Source organism: Xenia sp. Carnegie-2017, unplaced genomic scaffold, assembly GCF_021976095.1.
Source record: "Xenia sp. Carnegie-2017 unplaced genomic scaffold, XeniaSp_v1 HiC_scaffold_21, whole genome shotgun sequence".
Lineage (NCBI taxonomy): Eukaryota > Metazoa > Cnidaria > Anthozoa > Malacalcyonacea > Xeniidae > Xenia > Xenia sp. Carnegie-2017.
Window position 1 is genome coordinate 2,021,076 of NW_025813484.1, and position 12,876 is coordinate 2,033,951.

Consider the following 12,876-nt stretch of genomic DNA (forward strand, 5'->3'; position numbering starts at 1 on the left):
ATAAGTTAATTCAATATAATGAACGATCAAACATTCCTCTAACATTGATCATGTGACTGGTTGATATCTCTCTTACACATAGTCACATGTGGTCACACGTGATCAGTCCAATCAATGCAACCAATGGGTAGAGAATACAGCTCTGCCCAACGCTGACCTGATTGCGTCTTACCTTGTCTGGAGTCTGCGTGCGTGATCGTTCGTCGTTCTAAGAACGTGACGTAATTTATCATTCGGCTCTCGTCGATTTCGGCTTCAATGGCCGTTCAAACCAAGTAATTTAACTATGGAATCTTTAAAAATCTCTGCGTTATTTGAGCCATCAACGTTTGAAAACCTTACCAAATCATAATGGAATAACGAAAGAGTCCGTTCAAGTTTTCGAATACGAAGGAAAAGGAATTTTTTAGTGACAAATTGACGTTTATAATCAAGCCATCTTTGCCGGCTCGGTGAAGTTTCGTATAGTCGAAAGAAGAATGAGATCAAGCCAAAGAAATGGTGGCCTGGCATCGCATTCGCAACCAAGATATTCGTATCCTTTTTTAAGTTTGGGTCGTGCTTGCACATTTTTCTCATTTATAGCAACCATCCACCTTACATTTGGAAGGATTCTACTTAAACTGAATTCATACACGATTTCATCCATTCGCATACATGTGATTTTGTTTATATATACAACGCCATCGATTATGAAACTTAACACGAATTTATAGAAATCATCCGAGGAATAATCCAATGCAAAGTAAGTATTCTTTTTGCGTTAGCATCTATAGCACTAAAAATCCCTGTCTATTAAAGTATGACCTAAACCTTCACTAAATGAATGAAATTTGTAAATTATGTAGACGAACAAATGAGAAATCAACCAAGCTATCCATTACAGGTCAGATTAAAGAAATTCTGTATTTATTTTGACTTTTAACAGAGCACCATGCGTCGTAGAGTTCTTTTGAAATGCTTGTCTTTTGTATTATTCAAATTATTATGTTGCTACAGAATATTATTGTGATAGTGCAATATCATCTTCATTAACTACTGTTATTAAGAATTTGATTTGGTCAGTTTTTTGTGTATGAGTTTGATTAAATAATGCAAGATATGTCTCGTAATTTGAGCTTTATTTACAGAAGTGATGCTCAACATATTGCATTACATTTGAAGAAATAGAGTTCATTATTTCTTTTACGAGATTTTGCTCAATGCTCAAACAGCATATCATTTTAACCATCTAAATTGTTACCAAGTTTAGACAAACTTATTATGTTCCAAAAATAACTCTGGGTGAGAAGTGGTGAGTTGACATAGATTGCGTTGGCAAAAACTTGGTAAATTGTATGAGTAATTCGGATATCTGCCAGTTACTTTCTGTTTATTTGGGTTTCTTTAGTACTTCCTTGTTTCACGCATGCCAGTGTGCGAATTAACGGTGTGCAATGTGCAATTTGCACATCGTTTTAGCTAAAATGAAAACAATTACACATCACTTGTTCAAACGATGTGCAAAAATCAGCTGTTTTAATGAAAAACACTGTGGTAAATCATATGAATTTGTTCATGTTTTAAAATATTAATTTAGCAATTAGCACTATATAATAATTAACGTAATATCAATTTGATTATGCCTCTAAAGAAACACTTTTGTCAAAAAAATTGCACATCGTTTTTTCTGAACTATTTCACACACTGACGCATGCTAAATTTTTGCTGTTTGCCTCAAGTTGATTTAAGTTTATACTTTTATGCCATTAGTTGAAGTTTCATGTAATAATATTTACATCAATTACTTTTGTTCTGCTTTTTTCCCCAGTTTTTTCTCTAGTCAAAAATGTCAGCTCATACAATATCTGTTAGCGTGTATTTATAACCCAGCTTCCTGTAAAACTTCATATACTTTGATGCATTTTTTATTACATACTGAAAACAGCAAAAAGACAATAATAGTTCATGTTTAATTTACAAATAATAGCCAATTACGTACCATGAAAGCATGTCCTCATATCCTTTAGTTAGTGTTGCTTGAATTTTGCAATTTCTTCAGAAGTAATCATCACTAAAGCCTACTGGTATAAATGAAAGGAAATTTGACTACTTCCGTTCATTCTTGACATATTTTGGAACACTTCATATTATGAAAAACTTGCGTATCATTTGTGATATCTTTTTTCCTTTCTAAATGATTGCAGACACAGTAATATTCGGTTCTGCTTTACTTAATTATAGACATTAGAAACAATTATGGTCTTTGGGCTAAATTGTTTAATTTTGTAACGGACAAATGTTATTTTGTGATCATTAAATATATTTGCATTCAATGTTGACCTGTTGTTTGTAGGGTGCACTGATGATTCCAGGACAGCGTAATCAGCACTACATGACAGCCCCTTCCATAGCAATATCACAACGACCATTAAGACCAGGTAGGACAATGTATTCCTCCTCTCCACAAAGACCAATGATGATGCAAGAATATGCAATGCCACATCAATATCAAGTTCTACAGGTAAGGATTCATGTGTAAATAGGTATCTAATGTTTTTAATAATTTGATGACCATTTGTAACAAGCACTTAACACTTTGGAGAATGATAATGAGTATACTTGTTCAAAAATGTCTTACTCTGTGGCCTGACAATAAATGTACATGTTTTTGCTCATATGATAATGAGTATACTCGTTCAAAAGTGTCTTACTCTGTGCCCTGACAATAAATGTACATGTTTTTGCTCATATGATAATGAGTATACTCGTTCAAAAGTGTCTTACTCTGTGCCCTGACAATAAGTGTACATGTTTTTGCTCATATGATAATGAGTATACTCGTTCAAAAGTGTCTTACTCTGTGGCCTGACAATAAGTGTACATGTTTTTGCTCATATGATAATGAGTATACTCGTTCAAAAGTGTCTTACTCTGTGGCCTGACAATAAATGTACATGTTTTTGCTCATATGATAATGAGTATACTCGTTCAAAAGTGTCTTACTCTGTGCCCTGACAATAAGTATACTTGTTTTTGCTCATATGATAATGAGTATACTCGTTCAAAAGTGTCTTACTCTGTGCCCTGACAATAAGTGTACATGTTTTTGCTCATATGATCAAGTTGTGGCTTTTGTATTGACTAAAAAAAGTGCCAAAAAGGACTTAATCACAATTTTCTAACATAGTCTTCAGATATTCCTATTGGTTTGACTAAAATAGATTCATTAAGAGTCAGCATTGCTCAAAGAAACACAAGTACTTGAGTTTTTTATATTTCTGACATGGCAACATCAGGGAAGTATTTGTCAATTGTTAATCTCAACGCTCTTTTTAGCACATTTTAGATCAATAATTTGATCAAAGCTGTAAAAGGGATATTTCAGGCGTGTTTCTATTATATTCCTATCGAAGGATTGTAAATCATATGCAGATTTACAAGCATATAGCTAACTGTTCTTCATAGGATGATATTCTTAGCACTGACTTAAAATCATCAGAGCAAATCATTAGAACAAATGATCAGCTTATAAATAATGTATAATACCATGCAATTCACAGCATTTGGAAATAATAGCTACGACTTTAAAATAGTAAAAAGTGGTCAGTCTCTAACGTGTTAAACATATATTCTTGTAGCTTCACATGTTGTGTATTGATCAATTTGTAGGAACCATATGGGCAGATAATGCGACCTGGTTTCATACAAAATATTCCACAACCTTATCCGCTGCCAGTAAGCAATGCTTCATTTCCTCAGCAATACATTTCACAAACTCAGCCACCATTTTATGCCGGAATGCCACCTATGTATTACTCCCATGTGCAATCAAACCAACCCATACAACCACAGCAACCACAACAACAACCTGCACCAAATGCAGGAATTTCCACAAATACCAACAAGGCAAGATCCAAAAGACCTTCAAAGATCATCATTAAGGATCCAAACAGCAACAAAGATATTACAGAAGAAATAAGAACACATAGTGGAACTGCTAATGGTAGATCAACTGCCACTCCTCCATTGGCTAATACAGCTGCACAAACAGAATCATCAGCAATCCAGGCAGAATTTGCTGCCAAAGTAGAAGCCCGTAGAGCTGGTGGCAAATTGGATGGTGAGAAAAGTGAAGGTACTAACAAAGAAAAACCCAGCCAAGGAGAGAAGAGTAGGATAGATTTAAAAATTATTGAGAATGGTAAAACTCCTCGTGATCAGGAAGTAAAGGATTCTCCAATGCAAATCGAGAAAAATTCAGCAAATAATGCTAAATTAAAAAATGCCAATGTTGTTGATAATTCAAAGAAGGAAGATGAGATAGATTTTGAAGCTCAACAAAGTTCTTCAAATATGAAAGAAAAGACCAAAAAAGAAACTTCATATGCAACTGAAGTGAAAGTTTTGAAAGCAGACAGAGAACAGAATGGAAACATTGAATCAGATGTTGAAATCAGTTATAGGAGCAAAGAGCCAGATGATGTAGAGAAGAAAATTCTAACAAAGTCTGATCATCTAGATTTCGTGACACAGAAAAATGGGACAGAACTCAAGAGTGACTTAGACAGTAAGCAAATGACGGAAAATAACAAAGAAAGTCCAAATAACAGTGTAGAAACTTCAGATAACATCGTAGCAGCTTCTGATAACATTGTAGCAGCTTCTGATAACATTGTAGCAGCTTCTGATAACATTGTAGCAGCTTCTGACCACAATCCAGAAACTCATGCTAAAGTGACATTTGATAAAAACCAAACACCTGATCCCAGTGCCGTAACCCATGATAAAAATCTAATTCCTCCTGATGATAGTGAAGCAACACCTGATATCAAACCAGATAGAGCTGATAACAGTGTAGTAACTCCAGAGAACAGCACAGCAACTCCTGACAATAAAGAAGCAACTTTTGATAGCAAAACAGCTGTTCCAGATTGCAAGTCAGCAAATCCTAATGACAGTTCACCAATTACTAGTAAAAGCCCTGCAAATCCTGATAATAATACTGAAAATGTCGATAAAGATAAGGATATTACCAAGAATAGCCTAGCAACTTTTGATAAAGATATGCCAAGGTTTGATGATAGAAAACTAACTCTTAGTAATGACCAAGGAACTCCTTGTAAAAGTATGATTACCCCAGATAAAAGCAGCACAAGTTCTGATACTGAAACATTGGGAAACCTTGAAAATACACCTTATAGCACAGAGAGTCCTGTCTGTGCTGCAGCAGATAAGGAACCTAGCGCAATGAATTGTGATAAAAGCAACGACACAATAGTGAGAGACATGGAAAAAACGAGCAAACAAAAGGATGATTTGCCAAAACCTACTGCAGTTGTGAAAGAAATAAGAAGTAATGCTGATGGAAAAAAGTCTGAAATGAAAAGTGAGACTGATAGTAAAACAAAAACAAAGTCTGAACCTGCAAAAGAAGACAAAGTGGAACGTCGTGAAGAGACAATGCTGAAATCTGATAATCAGCAAGCAGAGAAAACACCAGCATTGAAGAAGTCCCATTCCCAGGCAGACAAACCTAATCAAAAACAGAACAATCAAAGGTCTCAAGGAAAGCAATCACAGCCACAAGCCACAAAACCAGCAGGTTTGAGATTTAGTAAACTGTAGTAAAGTAAATAATAACAAAAAATGAAAGTCATATCAAATTTCTCTGCTTTGTTATGGTGGAGTTGTCACTTGGTCAAGCAAACGTATTTCCTGTATTTCCAATTTTACTGCGTATATGAGTAGTCTTTTTCGATAAAATTATCAATATACACTGTTTTCACAGAACAACCGAAAAAGAAATCGTCAAAACAGCGATACAAAGACATCAACAAGAAAGATACAGGAGGAGACTTGATGGATGCATACACTGAGAAGAAGCCATCACCAGAGGTACATGAAAGCAAGTAATCGTATACAAGTAAACTTAATTTTATTTACGCGAAACTGAAAGGACGAAATTGTTTGGCACATTCCGTGCGTATTGTTGGCACAGAATTTTAATTCCTTGGCTTATCTTCAGTTTGGTGTTTAATGTCAAAAAAATGAAATGGTACAGTGAATGGGATGTTTGTAGTAATCGAATTGTAATGAATTTTAGCCCGTGATTGAAAAACCCGTTGAAGTAGTACCAGTAGAAAGCGAGAAACCTTCAGATGAAGATCTGACTTGGGAAGATAAAGGGGAAACAATTGGAGAAGAGATTAAAGTTGAGATAGAAACTGGTGAGATACGTTATGTTCTTTTGTTCTTCGTTATTGTTATCCTTTTAATTACTGGGGTTGTGTATTTTTGGTGACTTCCAGTGATGTTCAATCAAATACCAACTGTATTATTGTAATTCGTGTTTTCTTTTCAGAGCCTGTGCCTCCTGAACAACAAACGAAAAGAAAGTACGAACGCGATTTTCTTGTGCAATTTCAATACATGCAAGTTTGTATGGAAAAACCAGCGAACCTGCCCAATATTGATGTCATACTGGACGTTCCACAACCACCCCAGAGTAGAACAGGGAGCAGTGGTGGTGGCTCGCAGAGGTAATGGTCATTTTTATATTGATGCTCATAGCGTGGAAGTATATGTGGTAGCTAAGTCAGAAAAGGTATTTCAATGATGAAAATTTATTTTGACTTCATTACAGATCCGATTTCTTGCCTTCTTACGCCCGCCCGAAAAATCAGGTGGGTTTTTTAATATTTTTTTTTAAATTACTTTGAGAAATATAGCTGTGAACTATGTTTGCGTCGTTAAATATCTACTCAAGCGCTTTGCTTGCATTAAATTAACTAAATTACGAAAACATGGCGTCTTTCATGTTTGTGTCTTTTCATCGTAGCCCGGTGGTGGAAAACGAGATAGCCGGTCAAAACCTCCAAGAAAAATTATTCCTATGGCTCCACCTCCAGTTGTAGTGGTGAGAAGAATTAATTATGCATGAATTGGTTGCGAGCGTATTTTGAAGATGATATTACATTTCACAGCTAAACAAAAGCGAAAACAGATGGCTACGACCAGAGGAAAAAGAAAAGGAATTATCAGAGGAGGAAAAAACTACGGCGGTATGTTCATTGTTCTTAATTGTAGCAGCGAGTTTTGATAGTTAAGGCAGGGTCACTTATTTGCTGGATTGGTTACAAATGTGATCAATTTGATGTAACTTATTTTTAATTTTATCAAAGTAATTTTGTCAAGTGTGATTGAAGACTTTCTTTAGAAGTTGAAACTAAAAACAAACATATTCTTGGCAAATCAGTTAGCACATTGTATGCAAGTAAATGGAATATGACTAGCCTTTAGGGTTACATTAAATTTTATTTCATTTTTAATCGCTAGGAATTGTATCGTAATGTTGTGGCGATTTTAAACAAACTGACTCCTCAGAAGTTCAAGACGTTAGTGGAAAAGATTATGGCTTTGAATATTGACTCCTGTGAACGTCTTGAAGGCGTCATTGATAGAATATTTGAAAAGGTACTAACAGCAACATTTTTGGTTTTATTAAAGATGTTTCTACTTAAATAATGCATATGTTTTCAGGCGATCGGTGAACCAGTTTTTAGCGTTGCATACGCTAACATGTGTCGATGTTTGTTTACTGTAAGTCTTTCAAATCCATTGTCATATTTGTCGTCGACTATTGTATCGTCGATACATTCATCATCAATCATCAATGTTTTTTATTGATGCCAGTTTTTTGTGTGTTAGTTAAAGATAAATGATGCTGATGGTAATGTTGTGTCCTTTCGAAAGCTGTTGTTGAATCGGTGTCAGAAAGAATTCGAGAAAGAAAAGGAAGATGAAGCTTTGTTAGAAAAACAGAAACTTGAGCAATTGGAAGGATTGTCGGTAAATACTGTATAGGTTAACTGTAATGATTTGATGAATTAAATTGATTAGTTTATACCAGCCTTGCGTGAAGCATCCAGATATATTTTATGATTAAAATTTCTATGATTAATAAGGAGGAAGAACAAAAAGCAAAGAAAGAAGAGCTAGACGAAGGCTTGGCCAAAAATAAGAGGCGAATGTTGGGAAACATCAAATTCATAGGGGAATTATTTAAACTTAAGGTTTGTAAACTTTTCATTGGATTCTGTGTATACTATTGTGTTTCACGCCATGGTAATGGTAAAGTATGCAGAGTGGCTTATTTGAAAGATCACGCCTGTGTGTTTATACATGTTTTGTTTTTTTTTGTTTGGAATTGTAAATGAATCCGCCTTAAAAAAAAAAAAAACGAAAATTAAGCTAAACAAAGATCATGCTCATTCTTGAAGAGAAGATGACGGTTGCCAGTGTCCTTTCGAAATTACCAATCTAAATCAACATACGTTTATTGGCTTAGAAATTTGATTTGACAATTTAAAGATGTTACTCAGAAACTCTTTATCTTGTTTATTTTCAGTTGTTGACAGAAAACATCATGCACGACTGTATTTTCAAGTTGCTTCGAGCTGGTGACGAGGAAAGCTTAGAAAGTATGTGCAAGCTGCTGTTTACCATTGGTAAAGATCTTGATTCAGAAAAAGCTAAGGTAAATAGTGGTTCCTCCATTTAATAAATGAGGGAATTTCAACTTCGCCAACCATCAAAGAGATTTATCATATCTTGCATGGAGTATCGTGGTCATTTCTACTTTAGAGACACATTTTTACAAAGGATGAATTCTAATTTAACTTTGGCGTGAATAATTATCCTAAAGAGGGCGGATGAAGTATACGACATTCTTAAAGAATATTTTCTTCATTATCTCCACATATTTTATTTTCAGCCGAGAATAGTGCAATATTTCGATAAGATCAACAAAATTATTATTGCCAAGAAAGTGTCATCGCGTGTGATTTTCATGCTTCGTGATGTCGTTGATCTTCGAGATAATAAATGGATACCTCGAAGAGAGGAGCATGTTAACCCAAAAACGATTGACCAAATTCACAAAGAAGCAGAAATGGAGAAACAACAGGAACAAAAATTGGTGTCACAATTGCCTGCCAAGGATAAACAACAACTGAAGAAAGGTAGTTCAGGTAAAGGTTTGTTTTCACGCATTTCACAACATTAGCGAATTTTAAAGTAATTTCTGTATACAAACTCTTACATCCTATAGACTTGTGTTTCGTTTTTAAGACAATTGTTTTTCTGCTGTTGCTGCTCCTTAAAATATTGCTCCTGTTACTAAGTTGAGAAAAACTCTTTTTGTTCCTGCATACCAAGGTAGTTGTGCTTACTTTGTATTAAATCTGTCTTTGATTTGTAAAAATTATCAGGTGGACGGGATAGTCCTAAACCGGTCGCAAACGATGGCTGGATTACTACAGGAAAAGGCGGAAAGTCGCAGCCTATCGACCAAAATAAACTAAGAAACATGGCAAAGGTATGGTTAAGTTATTTGTTTATTTTGATGGCGTTAATATGTCTTATTTAACTTACAATATCCTGTTATGCATGTGCATATTTGATTATGTCGAGTATTTAGCTTGTCTGGGAAATTGTGTCTTTGTTTTTTTACTATTAAAATTTTGAATACTCTATGTTCTTCAGCGAGCAAACAACGAGCAAATTTCACTCGGTCCCAGCTCTCGATTTGGTCAATGGGGTCGTGGGAGTTCGGCAGGTTTGAACAACTCCTCTCAAGAGCAAGAGCAACCACAGGGAAATAGATATTCTGCGTTGCAATCCAGTTCTGGTGATCCTTCGTCTGGTAGAGTTTTGTATGATCCTCGACGATCTAACTCAACTGGTGCAAGGTGCGTCTTATAGATATAACATGTTTGTATTGTTAAAGTTTCTCCCAAGCTTGGTATTTTTTCCATAATGCATCAGGAACACGGCAGTTTGCATCATATAGATTAAGAAAATGTGATTTACTTTGGTGGCATAGTTGCTAGAGAGAACATTCTTTATTTCAATTTTTCATTTACAGGACTTCGTCAGCAGGTCCACGTGGTAGTGATAAAAGTCGACAGAAAAGCGGCAGAGAGAGTGCCATAGAGGCTGCCAGGGCTCTGTCGAACACATCAAGCGAAAAATCTCACTATACGATACAGGTTTTACATGGCTGATATTTATATTACTGCACTTTTTCATATGTGACTTATCAAATTGTTCACCATTTAGCAAATTGCAATATTTTATTGCGAGTGGTTATGTGCACAAATTAACGATTGTTAAGCGCATTTTTCATACAATGGTTTTAATTCCGTATTTTAGCCATCGCAGCCATCGGCTAGTCAAGAAAAACAACCTGAAGTTAAAGAGAATGAGAACAAGAACGAGATGGTGAATGAATCATTAAGTGAAGAAGAACTTGCGAAGAAGACAATCGCACTTATTGATGAATATGCAAATATCAAAGATATAAAGGTTGGTAGTAATATCTTGTTTGTTTTACTGTTACTGGTTAATAATAATATTGCTAAGAACTTGTTGTAGAATGTTGTCAAGAATCAAGGAATTTGATTGTTGTTTAGTGACAATAATAGAATATGATTTATGACGATTTTAACGATCCGACTGGAGTATGCGTAGCTCGAATACGTTTATCGTTGTATTCTATCTTATTGTTTCTTTGAACTTATTAGGAGGCTGTCGCGTGTTTCACTGATCTTAATTCGCCGTCGCTCCATTATTTCTTCGTATCGACCTCGGTCGAATACACCTACGAGAAGTCAATGAAAGTTCGGGGTGACACAGGTCGGCTTTTAGCCGAACTTTTATCACTTAATAAACTCAGCAAGGAGCAGTTACTTAAAGGGTGAGATACCAAATAGAAACTTTATGGATGCTAATGTTTGGTGATAGTGGAGGTAGCTACAATTTTAGTGATGTGCTAGTTCTGATTTAATACACTGAAGTTCGTAGTTTTAGTGAGTAATTTTTAATAGTCAGTTGGCTTCTTCAATTATTTTTTAAGAATTATTTTTAAACGTACAATACTTAGAAGTTTTAACCAATTTTCAATGTTTGACTACGTTCTCATAGTCAATGGTGAAGTTTTGTTAAACAACGTTTCGTTGTAAAATTTTTTATCTCTCCCCTTTCATTTGGTAGTTTTAACAACATTTTCGAAGCTGCTGATGAAAATTCTATGGATTATCCGAAATTGTGGAACTATTTGGCGGAAATTATCAATCCACTTCTTGGAGATCGTCTCAAACTTAACGACCTCAAACCCCTGATATTGCAGCATCTTGCTCCGATTGGTAAAGCGGCTGTCTTATTTGCCGAGATCTTACTGGAATTTAAAAAATCTACCGTGAGTATATTGCCAAACTTCACTATCATTGTCAAAGATGTTTGTACAAGTTGTAACTGTGTTTCATGTTCGGAAACGGTGTTCGTTGTAGTGTGAAAGTGAAGTCGTGAAATTGTGGAATGAGCTTGAAATAGACTGGTCAAATATTCTGCCACCACGGTTAACCATAGACGAGTTCTTATCAAGAAAGGTGTGTATATGTTGGAATTTGTATTGTGGATGAATTACAAGATGATAACTGTCATTTGCCTTTTCTTTTTTAGAATTTAAATTTTTTATCTTCTGAAGCTAACGATGAATTACTGAAATTACTTTGCGCGAGTCAATTAAGAAACGATATTGTATTTGCTCATATTGAGGTAAGTAATGGCGTATGTTTTTGTACTTGTTTGAGTATTTGGACTGTAATGCAACTCCTTTTTTATTTTGTAGAAAAATTTTAAAGAAGAAAAGAGGAAGGAAGCTGAATTTATAAATTATTTAGTCTCGTCTGTAGCAGAAAGTTGTCTAATAAAGAAAGGTAATTTTAATTGAGTTTGTTACAGTGTTGTCGTACATATGCATTTCGTTGAAACATACCAGATTTATCATCAGTGGGCAATTGATTTTAGAAAAAGAAACCGGTCCAGATTGTTGTGAAGAAAAACTAAAAGCAAGACGTGACATATTAAAAAAGTATCTTGATAATAATATGAAACTGCAGCTTGAAGCCTTGTTTACTTTACAAAAAATATATGCCAAGTACGACAAACCAAAAGGTGTGAAAAGTGTTGTGTTTTGTAATCAAATTGCTTTGGTTCACCGAGTATTTTATCGTTTTTCTTCACTTTGCTTTTCGTTTCAGACATGTTGTCAAGATTTTTCAACACTCTCTACGACGAAGAAGTGATAACAGAGGGTGCTTTTTTGAATTGGAAACAAGACGAAGATCACTCGCGACAAGAGGCGAAAGGACTTGCGCTACAGGCAACATCTTCTTTTTTTGAATGGTTACAATCAGCTGCTGTTGAAGGCGGCGAGAACTGAACAGCGAGATAAAGTATGAACAAAAATATGACTATTTTGTCTTCCATTTAATACTTACAAAAACTTAAATTGTCTGATTACGGAACGCGCTTTTTGTTAACTCGTAATGAAAGATGAACAATTGTGTGGACATAATATGTTGTATTTGTTTGAAAACTGCAGTGTGTGCCTGGGCATATTATTCATGCCCGTATGACTTATCTTATTTATAAGAAATTATTTTGGTCAAATTTTCGTCTCTTTCACTTAATTTGAAAACGAGATGTATATGTATAATGGAGAAGAATCAATTGATAATAAATATTAAAAAGCATTGATTGGATTCTTTACTCTGGAAGATGAATATTTTTAGCATTTAACGTCTCTTTTGGTGTGTTCTCCTCCGTAAGCTGCTTATTTGTACACAGTTTTGCTCAACCGTGGAAAAATTACATAGAAAAAAAAATGAAAAGCTTATTCTAAGCACTGGAATAACCGATTTCGTACATGTTCTAGTTATTTCATTAGTTATATAATTTGGATGATCTTGTCAACTGTGAAGAAAATAGAAATAGTGTTAGTTGACTCTTAGAAGGTAAGATTTCTCATCTTCCTCTACTCCTCCGTTAAGA

General features: G+C 34.9%; 1 protein-coding gene across 2 annotated transcripts; it reads left to right on the forward strand.

The window, feature by feature from the left end:
• Positions 1-218: 218 nt before the first annotated feature.
• Positions 219-12,578, forward strand: LOC124444287 (eukaryotic translation initiation factor 4 gamma 3-like). 2 transcript variants are annotated; one of them, XM_046994864.1, is made up of 28 exons: positions 219-535; positions 717-745; positions 849-886; positions 2,336-2,503; positions 3,652-5,584; positions 5,771-5,877; positions 6,086-6,209; positions 6,344-6,521; positions 6,626-6,665; positions 6,821-6,898; positions 6,966-7,043; positions 7,318-7,455; positions 7,522-7,581; positions 7,690-7,830; positions 7,947-8,054; positions 8,390-8,518; positions 8,756-9,011; positions 9,252-9,358; positions 9,526-9,731; positions 9,908-10,031; positions 10,195-10,347; positions 10,566-10,738; positions 11,035-11,239; positions 11,331-11,429; positions 11,503-11,598; positions 11,672-11,759; positions 11,851-11,997; positions 12,084-12,578. In XM_046994864.1, exons 1-28 carry the CDS (start codon positions 480-482, stop codon positions 12,263-12,265), a joined length of 5,241 nt encoding a protein of 1,746 aa, XP_046850820.1. In that variant the 5' UTR covers positions 219-479; the 3' UTR covers positions 12,266-12,578. The 2 variants fall into 2 exon arrangements, with proteins under 2 accessions (XP_046850820.1, XP_046850821.1); XM_046994865.1 differs by having other exon boundaries at positions 9,908-10,025.
• The last annotated feature ends 298 nt before the right edge of the window (positions 12,579-12,876 follow it).